Raw genomic sequence first — 12260 nt, forward strand, 5'->3', positions numbered from 1 at the left:
GCATATCATAGACTATCCTGACTGATACACACATATTCATGAGAAGACATATATAAGGACTTTCATAGAAGTAGCTATTTTTTTTGTAGTAGTAAAAAAGTAAAAAGAAACTAACCAAATTATCATTGGATAAATATATTGAGTTGCATTCCTGCAATGTGGTCCTATACAATCATAAGAAGTAGAAAAAATAAGGCCATTTATTTGAATTGCAAAATCATAATATGGAGCAATGAAGCAAAATGCAGAATGATGACTGTAATGAAATATAAGATATAAAGGTAAGCCATTTTTAAGTTACATGTGTAGTATGGGGATACATTATAAAAACTTGAAAGCATATATAAACACAAAGTTCAGGAAGGTATTTAGCCAGTAAGGAGCTTGGTGGTAGGAAGAGCAATAAGGGGACACTTGGGTGGCTCAGCAGTTGGGTGGCTGCCTTCAGCTCAGGTCATGATCCTGGGATCCAGGATTGAGTCCTGTATTGGGCTACTGCAAAGAGCCTGCTTCTCCCTCTGCCTATGTGTCTGCCTCTCTCTGTGTGTCTCTCATGAATAAATAAACAAAATATTTAAAAAGAAAAAAAAGGAAGAGCAATAAGATCATAGACAACAGGACGCCTTGGTGGCTCAGTGTTTGAGCATCTCCCTTCAGCTCAGGGCGTGATCCCAGGGTCCTGGGATTGAGTCCCACATTGGGCTCCCTGCGGGGAGCCTACTCCCCCTTCTGCCTGTGTCTCTGGCTCTCTCTCTGTGTCTCTCATGAATAAATAAATAAAATCTTTTTTAAAAAAGGATCGTAAACAATATACAGGGGATTCTAATTATATATGTAATGATTTATTCATTTTTAAAATTTAGGTACATATGTATTCATTATATTGTCATTTATAAGCCTGAACTATTTCCAAATGATTTTTAAATATTAAAAATGTTAATGAAACATGCATTTAATTCCAATACTCAGTTTTAACTTTTCATGTTAAATATTAGTAGCCCTTTAATGCAGTTTAATACTCAGTGGACTGGTGGGCTTTTTTTTTTTTTTTTTTTTTTTTTTTTTTTAGAGCAAAAGTTATCTCACCTCTTCTGAACAGCCGGTTGCTCATTATTACCTGTATTGTGTGTAATGTCAGACAAAGCTTTAGTTCTCAATCCATAGGCTTCTCAATCCATACAAGAGCTGCTAACCTTTGAAACACATAAAAAGATTGTTTCGACAATACAAAACCATAGAAGAGGAGAGCTCAACAAAATTCTTGATTGGTGAAGAAGCAGGGAAGATAGTGTATTCTAATTTAATACAGAATGTCCCCTACAAGTGCTCTGTTGGCCCTGTTTTAAGAATCATTACCCAGTTTATATTTTCATAGGCCTTGAGTCAAAGTAAACATTTAGAATGTGCAGCCATCGTAAAGTCCACTATTTCCTATAATCAGGACTGAAATAATCCATAATGATAAGTTATGGCTTTCTTTTTTTTTTCTTTCTTAAAGCTCATTGTTATAATCTGAGTGAAGGTGTTAAGTGCCAAGTTTCAAAATACTGGAAGCAAGGTTTTGTGGCTCTTCAAGCTGCTATCAATGCTGCTATTATAGAAGTGAGTACAAATATTCCATGTTAACTAATGTTCCATGAAGATGAACAGTATTAGAAGCTTCAAATTTTCATAAAAGAAAATATAAATGGATAGTCTTGTTCTTTCACTTCATCACTGGTTCTTTAGAACAAAGTGTATTTATGTTTTTATATGCCATAGGGGTTACAGACATAAATAGAAAAGAAATTTTCTCTCCTAATAATTCAACCTTGTCAGGAGGCCAGGCATATCATAAGAATAGTATTAGAGCTAAAGACGTTGTGGTATATATACATATATATAATGGATATTACTCAGCCATCAAAAAGAATGAAATCTTGTCATTTTCAATGACATGGATGAAGCTAGAGTATATTATACTAAGCAAAATAAACCAGAGGAAACCAATACCATATGGTTTCACTCAGACATGGGATTTAAGAAACACTAAACAGATGAATTTAGGGGAAGAAAAAGAAGAGAGAAGGAGGCAACTTTAAGAGGCTCTTAACTATAAAGAACAAATAAGGTTGCTGGAGGGGAGATGGGCAGGGGATGGGCCAGATGGGTGATGGGCATTAAGGAGGGCACTTGTGATGAGCACTGAGTGTTATATGTAAGTAATGAATCACTAAATTCTGCTCCCGAAGCCAATATTACACGATACATTAACTAACTGGAATTTAAATAAAAGCTATGAAAAGTAAAACATTTTTAAAAAGCATTATTAGAATGGGAGACGTAGGGTATCACGAAGGTATAAAGTGTCTGTAAGTAAATAAGCAAACTTCTGAGACTCGGGTGCCAAGGAAGAATTCCTAATTGAAGTAACATTTAAAACTGAAGCTTGAGTTAAGAGTTGCCAAGTATATAAGGTCATAAAGGTATTTCAGGCACATTATAAGGCAGTGTTAGGCAGGAAGGCGATAAATGACATAGTAAATTTTGAGAACTGTGAGAAGCTCAGAATGCCTGGTGTCAGAGCCCCAAGTAGGCCAGTGGCAGAAGGCGGACATGAAAATTCAGGCTAGCATCAGATCCAGATTGACCAGTAATGTGTTCAGAGGAAAGGAGATGAGAGAAAACAGAATATGCCATCTATGAATAGATCAGTTTTGTTTATTAATATATTTCTTCAGACCACAACAAATCACTCAGTGATGGAGGAATTGATGTCAGTTACTGGGAAGAATATGAAGATACATCCCTTCATTAGGCAAGGAGGCATTGTAGCTGATTTCTTCATTTTCTTCTGCATCATTTCCTTTTCCTCATTCACTTATTATGCATCTATTAACGTTACAAGAGAGAGGAAGAAGATGAAAGTTCTGATGAAGATGATGGGTCTTCGAGATTCAGCGTTCTGGTGAGTCAAGTATAGCACAAATAAATAAGTGTAGGGATTCAGGAAAATGGGCCTCTTTAAAGCATCAGTGTTCAAACCTAATGATTTTTCTAACTCTTCCCTATGGATGGAATAAATTGTCCTTGTTTGTAACACTTGCCAAGTTAAGGCTGTGGGTCACTAGGCTTCTCCAACTGAAGGAAGAACAGCAGGCTTGGGCTGTGTGGGGTTGTGAGGTAGGGATAATGAAGGATGACCGTTGAGTCTACTGGTAAGAGTGCGGTAGAAATGGTAGATTTGGGTGCCTAAGCCAGATGGAAGTGGAATTCAAGCCAGGATGGGACTGAAAGGAGGGGAAAAAGAGGTCAAAGATCAGAAACTCTTTTGAGACTAAAGATCTGGTATGAGGGATACATTTGAAAGAACAAGCTGGCAGAACAGGATTGAGAATAGAGGCTGCATAGTTTGAATTTAAAATGTTGGAAGCTGGCTAATTCCAAGGATGGGTAAAGCCCAGTGCAAGAGCGAACTTGAGAACCACTGAAAAAGCATGGAGGTGATGTGAGGAGAAAGTAAAGCAACACAGAAGCTAGGAAGCTGGGTGAAATATGCAAATGGCAACTAATTTGGAATCTGAAAGAAAATCCTTTAAGTCAATATTGAATTAATATTGGAGGGAAGTATAGCGGAGCAGTAAAATCTAATGACTCTAGAGCCAAAATGCCTGAAGTTAAAACCAAATTACTTAGCATCCTTGTTCAGTAAGTTCTTTGTCTATAAAATGAAGAAAATAATGATGCTCCTGCATAGAGCCATTGTGAAAATAAAATGATTTTGTATTTGCCAAGTTGGTAAAACACTCTTTGGCACAGAGTAATTGTTGTATTCATAAGCTATTTTTTTAAAGATTTTATTTATTTATTCATGAGAGACAAATAGGCAGAGACATAGGCAGAGGGAGAAGCAGGCTCCCTGCGAGGAGCCCGATGCAGGATTGGATTCCATGATCCCAGGGTCATACACTGGGCTGAAGGCAGATGCTCAACTGCTGAGCCACTCAGGTGTCCCTGCTTAAGCTATTATTCTGTTAGTTTTGCTGCTATTTTTGTTTTTCATTATTTCATTTTGCCCTTCAAAGAATGTTAATCAATGTGATAAAAAAATTGAAGAAAGGAAAGTGATGTATCCTATCTTAATAGTAAATGGATGGAGTTAGAGGCAAGTATGTAGACTATTTGGTGTATGCATCCAGAGAAAGATGAAAGCTCTTGAAAAAAGAGAAAGCAACAGAGCTACACATAAGGGAGAATTTTTTTAATCTCTAGGAAATTCATGAAACTTCTCATCCCTATAAAGGCCCCAGAGAGGAGAAAAGGATCTGAGATTCATTGAGGGGGTTACCATGTACTAGGCCAGTGTCCCACATAGACATGACTTCATTGAACTAATACTGTGGTATTATTCCTAGTGTCCAGAGCAATAAAAAATTATGAGTGATTGCTCAAGGTCACAGAGTATGAATGCAGCAGGAAAACTGTTTGGATCAAAATCAGTTAGACTGGAAGACTATTTTCTCCTTTTCCCCACAATGACCTGTGTGTATGTGTATTTCTGGAGTTAATCTCAGGACAAAGAATATCCCTAGTTCCTAAAGAATTCTTCCCAGAACATTTACCTTGTATTTACATGTCCTGAAATTCAATAAATATCTACTGAAAGAACGAATGAATCAAATGAATAGTGTTAGAATCCATTCTAGATCCTCTTTTCGATGAAACACAAAATTTTAAAATAACGTCTTGTTCCCACTGTAGGCTCTCCTGGGGTTTGCTCTATGCTGTTTTCATCTTCATTATGGCACTTTTCTTGGCACTTATTATTAAATCTGTCCAGTTTGTCATTCTGACTGGCTTCATGGCGATCTTCACCCTCTTTTTCCTCTATGGATTGTCTTTGGTGAGTTTGTGAATTACATTGCTTTCCATTCAACTCTTACCCTAAGGATAAAATGTTGCTTTCTGAATAAGTAATTATTCTCCATATCCCTTTTCTTCACTGTCTGCTATTTGCCTGAGAACATCTATGTATTTGATTTGTAGTGTTTGGGTTTTTTTTTTTTTAAGATTTGTAGTGTTTTGTAATGCCAGCTTATAGTGCAATTTGTAGAGCACAGTTTGGTATTATAGACAAAAAAAAAAATGTAACTCTAATTTTGTATGTTCAATCCTTTAGTGTGTTATGCTAAGAATAATCCTTAGAGAAATATGAACCAACTGGATCTTCTCTCATTTTAGATAGCTTTGGCTTTTCTAATGAGCGTCTTGGTAAAGAAATCTTTCCTCACTGGCCTGATCGTGTTCCTTCTTACCATCTTTTGGGGGAGTTTGGGATTTACAGCGTTGTACAGGCACCTTCCTACATCCTTGGAGTGGATTTTAAGTTTTCTTAGCCCCTTTGCCTTCAGCCTCGGAATGGCCCAGGTGAGAAACAACCCAACTGTTCATTGATGGCATTTCAGAAACATCTTTTGTGTCTGGAATTCAGTTGTCTATAGTTATTTCTATGATTAGCATTATCAGATTTAAAGCCCCACTGCAGACTACTGTGACATTGCCAAGATGAACTTTTTAAAAAAGATTTATTTATTTATTTATTTATTTGAAAGAGAGAACGAGCAGGGAAGAGGGGCAGAAGGAGGAGAGAGAGAATCCAAAGAGAATCCCTCTGCATTTAGCACAGAGTTCAATGCAGGGCTCCATCCCAGGACCCTGAGATCATGACCTCAGTGGAAACCAAGAGTCAGTCGCTTAACTGACTGAGCCACCCAGATGCCCTGTAGAGATGAACTTTTAAATGCTTTGGGCATACCGAGCTAAGCAAAATAAGCCACGTGGTGAGTGAACAAATGGAAAGTCAGCATATCATTCTTTAGAGACAATCTAAAGCATTTTCTTTGGCTATTAATTAAATATGGATTTGATATTACAAATCCAATTCTAATTATTCCAGCTTGTATTTTGACTTTGTAATTGAATGACATACATGAATGTAAAAACCACTATGTAAAAGAAAATCAAATGTTAGAAACACATTAATTGACCAGCAAATTACATTTCTGCTCATCAAATGTCATTTCTTTTTATCTGATTCTCACATTGAACTTACTTTGCTATCCCTCCAATTAAATGGCAATGTCGAAAAAAAAAATAAAAAAAAATAAATGGCAATGTCGATCATTGCATATGTATCTGGCATTTAGTTCTTAATGAAAGGATTATTAGTTATAAAAGATGCATTAACTTGAACATCATAGACAAGTCCACTTTTCCCGTAGGCTCCCCTTAAACACACCAGTCTTGATGCGTTTTGTTTTTCCAAGGGCATGAATTCTCTCATGTAGCCATCTTTGTCCTGTGTTCCATTTGGTAAAAAATTTTTTTTCAATTTTTTTTCATTTGGTAAAAATATATCTAAGGTTGAACTCAAATGTCATCTTTTCCCATACTTCACTGCATCCTACTGTTGGGAGTTAATTAGACACTTAATATAGTCAGGGCCAGAGTCCCTAACAAGAAAGCAGGGAGCTGGGACATCTAAGACAAAACCACACAAGCATCCTGTTTTACATCTCAGACCAGACCATAATAGCATCATATCTAGCAGTCTCCATAGAAGTGACTTTTGGAAAAATCCAGAAACATAACAGTTAATCATAAAACATCAGTTGCTATCACAATCTGAGGTAGTTAGTCCCAAATGTTAGCGGAAGAGACCATCAACACATGAACAATAACCCAATAGGTAGGCAGGTGCATGATCAAAGTCCTGATAGGCACACCTTAGCAGCCAGTCCACAGAGGGACCACACTCAGGGTACTCAAAATAGTTCTGCAAAAGAGCTTATAAAAACCTCTAGATTTGAACGCCAAAATGGCAACCCTCTTGGGTCCCCTCCCTCTCTGGGAGCTTTATACTATCCCTCAATAAACTTAGCATTGCTGCCCAGTACTCTTCATCCAGTCCACCTCTTCATTCTTTGAAGGAGTGTGACCAAGAGCCATGGGCATTAAGGGAACAAAAATCCTGTGACACTCCTAATGCTCCAGTTTCACTTGGAACATATTTTAATCCTAGTAGTCACTACATTTCATTATAGCTGATCACATACCTGTGCCTTCCCAAAGATTTGAGAGTTGTGAAGAAGGCAGGTTCATTCAACTTTGTGTTCCCAGTATGAAGCAAAAAGTAGCTCTTCTAGGTTTATGCTAAACCTAATTGTTGAAAATTTATCACAAACCTAACTTCCTTTCATTAATTACTTCTTAATTTTCAGCTTTTGCACTTGGACTATGATTTGAATTCTAATGCATTTCCTTATCCATCGGATGACTCAAAACTGATAATAGCAACAAATTTCATGTTGGCTTTTGATCTTTTCTTCTATGTGGCATTGACGATTTATTTTGAGAAAATTTTGCCAAGTGAGTAGTGATACGATTAAAATAGAATATTATTTCCTAAAAATGAATCTCCTAACATGTGTTATTTATATTTTAAAAACTAGTTTGTGCATCAGTGGGAAGGAAATAAACAAGGGCTTTGCCCATGGCCACATTAGTTCTTTATCTCTTGCTACTTGACTGGCCAGAATAATAGTTGCCAGGATCTGCAATTTTGACTAGAACATTTAGTATACACTTGCAAATTTTTGAAGCCTGAATGTAAGCCTGAATTCAAACAGCGTGATTTTGTTCACAATCCTGTTAAAATCAAGAAATATGAATGAGAGAAAGAAAAATTAACCAGCTAAAATGACAGAATCATGGAATAGTAAATCTGGTGGTAGAATGGACCTGGGAGAGCAGTAGAGCTTTCATTCGCTAGATTTCCTCCTCAAAAGAAAGAGTTAAGTACTAACTAATTTACCAAATGGCAGGTGTAGAGAAAGTGTTCAGTCAATATTGCATGAATGAATGATTGAACACGTGAGAAGTACACGTGAACTTGAAAACATATCATTATTACGCTGGAGGTCAGTTGCAGAATATTAGTAAAATATATTTTTTTCATTTTATAATGTCTCTTAACATGTAGGGAAACAAATGATAATTAAATGCAAATATACTGGATTAATTTCCAGAAAGAGTCATAAGGAGTAAATTTGCTTCAGAGGAAAGTTATTATTTGGCAATGAGATAAAGCATAAAAACAAAGTAGCTTTTTTAAAAATTCCACTCTGCTAAATTTCAATAAGTTATTTTACCCCTTTCTCTCCCTTTCTTACAGTGTGTCCCTCATTTTCCTTAAATCTTGTTCAGTTTTCTCTTGGAATCTCTGTAATCAAAAGTGACATTGGACACAAACTCCCAATTTGTCCATTTCTTCTTCCTTTGCCAGTGTCTGACACCTGGACTCCTGGATACCATTCAACATGCCTAGCATATCTTGTATGTGTTTTCCAATAGCTGGTTTTCTTGGGGTCTTAACATTTATTTAAGTCATTCCTGGATTTTTAAGAATTCCAGTTTCATTTCCTCCTGTAGGAACTATTTTATTTATTTATTTATTTATTTATTTATTTATTTATTTATTTATTTAAGAGAGAGAGAGAGCACGCAGGAGCAGGAGGCAAGGCAGAGGGAGAGGGAGAAGCAGACTCCTTGGTGAGCAGAGAGCCCAACACAGGGCTCCATCCCAGACCTTGGGATCATGACCTGAGCCAAAGGCAGACACTTAACTGACTGAGCCACCCAACAATGATTATAATAGAGACATCTTAGAGACTTTTTTTTTTCCTGATGCGACTACACATATCAAGGAAAATACGTGCCTTTGTTGTGTCAGTGTTTTGTTCAGATGCCTGGGCAGAAAGGTTACATTACTCTGCTTTATTAGAGTGACTCTTTCCCTTAAACTGATGATTGATCCAAAATTTCATTGTCTCTTGGTCACGTAGATGAACATGGACATGAATATCCCCCCTTGTTTTTCCTGAAACCCTCCTTTTGGTCTCGGCAACATAAAGCTGATCATGTGGCCCTCGAAGATGAAATTGATTCCAATCCTTCATCTAATGACTCTTTTGAACCAATGCCTCCAGAATTCCATGGAAAAGAAGCCATCAGGTAACAAGGATGCAGATGGAGAGCAGGCCAAAGATGGAGAAGCCATCATAATTCTCTTTTGCTCCCTACGGATAGCTCCCACCTAACACCCTCCATGCTACCTTTGTCATTTCCCACTTCCAGTTTATTTTTTTTTAAATTTTATTTATTTATTTATTTGAGAGAGACAGTGAGAGAGAAGGGGAGAACGAGTGGGAGGAGGGGCAGAGGGAGAAGCAGACTCCCCACGTAGCAGGGGCTCGATCCTAGGACCACGAGGTAATGACCTGAGCCAAAGGCAGATGCTTAACCAACTAAGCCACCTAGATGCCCTGCCACCTCAAGTTTAGAGAAAAATTCCTTTAACTAATTTTATCTTATATTCTGTGGTTGACCTTTAGATTGAATACAAAATTTGATTTCACCAACTAAGATAATCCAATGAAAACGCCTGGATTCTCAATCTTTTCTTTGCTGTTTCTCTTCTTTGGCCTTAGCCTCTCTCGTTGCTTTACCTGGTCTCATTTATTCACATCTTGTCCCACCTCCTTTATCATACTCCCTATTTTTTTCTCACAGTTTTTAAAACTTCTCTTTCCTCTCCTATGGATTCTTTTCGAAGAGAATGAAAGAGTAGGGGGAGGAAGGGAGGAAGGATCTGAACACAGACACAAAGGGAATTGAGGAAGGGGAGCCATAGGGTGTCCTGCACATATGCATTTCCAGATGTGTTTTTTGTTTGGTGCTGGCAACTTTTCTTTCCAGATAAGAAAATAGGAATAAAGTCCTCAAGACCCCTGACTGTTGACATTTTACTTGTCCACGTGATCCCCACCTGTCAGTCCTCTGTGAATGGTCTCAGATTACTCCAGCCTACAGAGCTTTTAGGGCCCTGTCAGTTTTTAGTTTAGCCTGTTCCATATTTATCTTCTATTCTTACATTTGTCCTGTGACTTAAGCTAGGTTTAACTTCCAGCAGAGCAGCTGGGAGGAAGCAAAGCAATGGCTTCATTTAATGTGTTTCTATGTTTCTTTTTGTATTTCTTCTATCTCTTTAGCATCTCACCCACTCTAAGTGCTATGGTAAATGGGATTAAAATAGAGTGAAGAATCTAATCAAACAATTCAATATGAGTGGAGCCCGAATCCTAGATGACAAAATAAAAAGCATAAATTTGATTTTGTTTATGAATTACATATTTACCTAATAGAATAAAACCAATAAAGTGCTTAGGGCTCCAGATCTGTAATAGCACCCAGCGTATGTGAATTCTATTCTTCTCTAGTATCATAATCTGATACCATTTTATGTTTGTTATACACGCAAGATGAAATATTTTACTCGTCCTTCAGCACAACCCTAAAACACTCAAAAGTTTCAGGTTGAGGGGTGACTGGGTGGTTCAGTCAGTTAAGTTTCTGCCTTCAGCTCAGGTCATGAATCCGGGGTCCCTGTTCTGCAGGGAGGCTGCTTCTCCCTAACCCTCTCCCTCTACCTGCTGCTCCCATGGCTTGTGCTCTCTCTGTCAAATGAATAAATAAAATCTTAAAAAAAAATGTTTCAGGTTGCAAAAGGTGAAACTTACCTGGAATAAGTACTTTGGTTAAGGTAACAGCTACTAAATGGTATAGTGTGAGGTCAATTAGATAAGATTATAAAACCCATACTGTCACTGTTGCAGTCTTTGCATCTCTTCCATACTGCACCCCTGTACCTCTTTACCAACTTCTGGAGACCTTGACTCAAGGTAAACCAAAGATACTTCCAATCTGTGCCAGTAGTTCATAATGAACCTTTCAGTATTGGATGTCCATGTTACCTGTTGATCTAGCTTCCTTGGTTTTGCAGGTTAGACATGATCCTGGTTCTCAATACTAATGCCAGGCCATTGCCTAATCTTTGGAATCAGAAGATCTGGTGATGGGATCTAAGCATAGGTAAATTTATAAAACTCATCAGGTGATGCTAATGTAACAGCTAGGAATGAGAAGCAGTATTCTAGGTGATTCTCTCCCACAAGCATGACTTCATAAGAGTGAAATCCCAGAGCTTTCTGTACCCTGATGATAAGATTTATCCAATCCTGGCAACCAAAATTAGAAGTACAAACCAAAGAAAATTGTCATATCCTGAAATATCTTTTCTTTTTTTTTCAGAATTAGAAATGTTACAAAAGAATATAAAGGAAAGCCTGATAAAATAGAAGCTTTGAAAGGTAGGGGGAAAAAAGAACATTTAGTTATTCTATTGATAGTGATTTGTGATTTTAATTCCATTTTTTGTGTGTGTGCTTTGTGAGTAATTAGTGGTGGCATTTCAAATTTGAAATGAGTTATTCGAGCCCCATGATAAAATTTCCCTTCTAACACATGCTTTGACTACATAAAAGTTAGAAAAAATTGATTATGTTTTAGAATCAAAGGTACTTGAAAGGTGTATTGTGTAACACTGAGGTAGTTTAAGGGTTTTCTGGATTTTTTTTCCCTACAAATTCAAATTTCCTTCTGTAATTTCAAAGCTGTTGTAGATACTGAATATTTTTCTTTTGTGCAAAAAGAGCAATTTATCTCAAAGGATTTTTAGCCACATAATAATTTACTGAACCATTAATATATTGTTTAGTCCATACATACTAGCATCCACCCACCATATACCAGGTAATGTCTATGAACCTGGGAGTATTAGATGTGTTTCCTTCTGTGAAACCAAGTTTTTTCAAAATTTCAAAACAGGATAGGCATATAAACCGATAAAACACATTCTACTGTTTTTATTTTGAATTTTACCAACCACTGTATTAATATTTAGAAAACATGGTTGAGGAAATAAAAAGGCAATCCATTAGCTTTGTAATACAATTTTATTTGTAATTTTGTTTTCCTTCCTGTCTCCCTACGTCTTTCCCTTCCTTCCTTTCTCCCATCCATTTTTCCTTTCTCCCCCCCAACCCCACTCCCAGATCTGGTTTTTGACATATATGAAGGCCAAATCACTGCAATACTTGGTCACAGTGGTGCTGGAAAATCAACACTGTTAAACATTCTTAGCGGGCTATCTGTTCCCACCAAAGGTAAGAGTTTTTTTTTCCAAAGTCAGGTCAACATATAAATCAAGCTGTTAATATAAAGTCTTTCTGATCATCAATCATAAACACAGATAACTATGGAGAATTGGAAGTTATTTTATAGAACTTGCTTATGAGGTATGACATATTTGATTGTTATACATG

At 37.0% G+C, this 12260-nt stretch overlaps 1 protein-coding gene across 9 annotated transcripts in view; it reads left to right on the forward strand.

Annotated features, from left to right (window-relative positions):
• LOC140606922 (ABC-type organic anion transporter ABCA8-like) overlaps positions 1 to 12260 on the forward strand; it is a 76304-nt gene that overhangs the window by 21432 nt on the left and 42612 nt on the right. For all 9 annotated transcript variants that reach the window (XR_012009133.1, XR_012009134.1, XR_012009135.1 and 6 more), the window contains 8 exons: positions 1499 to 1602; positions 2721 to 2947; positions 4741 to 4882; positions 5221 to 5406; positions 7260 to 7407; positions 8883 to 9051; positions 11188 to 11246; positions 11991 to 12101. Coding sequence is in view for 6 of the 9 variants with exons in the window: in XM_072781027.1 (XP_072637128.1) it covers positions 1499 to 1602; positions 2721 to 2947; positions 4741 to 4882; positions 5221 to 5406; positions 7260 to 7407; positions 8883 to 9051; positions 11188 to 11246; positions 11991 to 12101 (1146 nt within the window). In the remaining 3 variants the exon portion in view is untranslated. The remainder of the gene's footprint in view (positions 1 to 1498; positions 1603 to 2720; positions 2948 to 4740; positions 4883 to 5220; positions 5407 to 7259; positions 7408 to 8882; positions 9052 to 11187; positions 11247 to 11990; positions 12102 to 12260) is intronic.

This window comes from Canis lupus, chromosome 16, assembly GCF_048164855.1.
Source record: "Canis lupus baileyi chromosome 16, mCanLup2.hap1, whole genome shotgun sequence".
In the NCBI taxonomy this organism is placed as follows: Eukaryota; Metazoa; Chordata; class Mammalia; order Carnivora; family Canidae; genus Canis; species Canis lupus.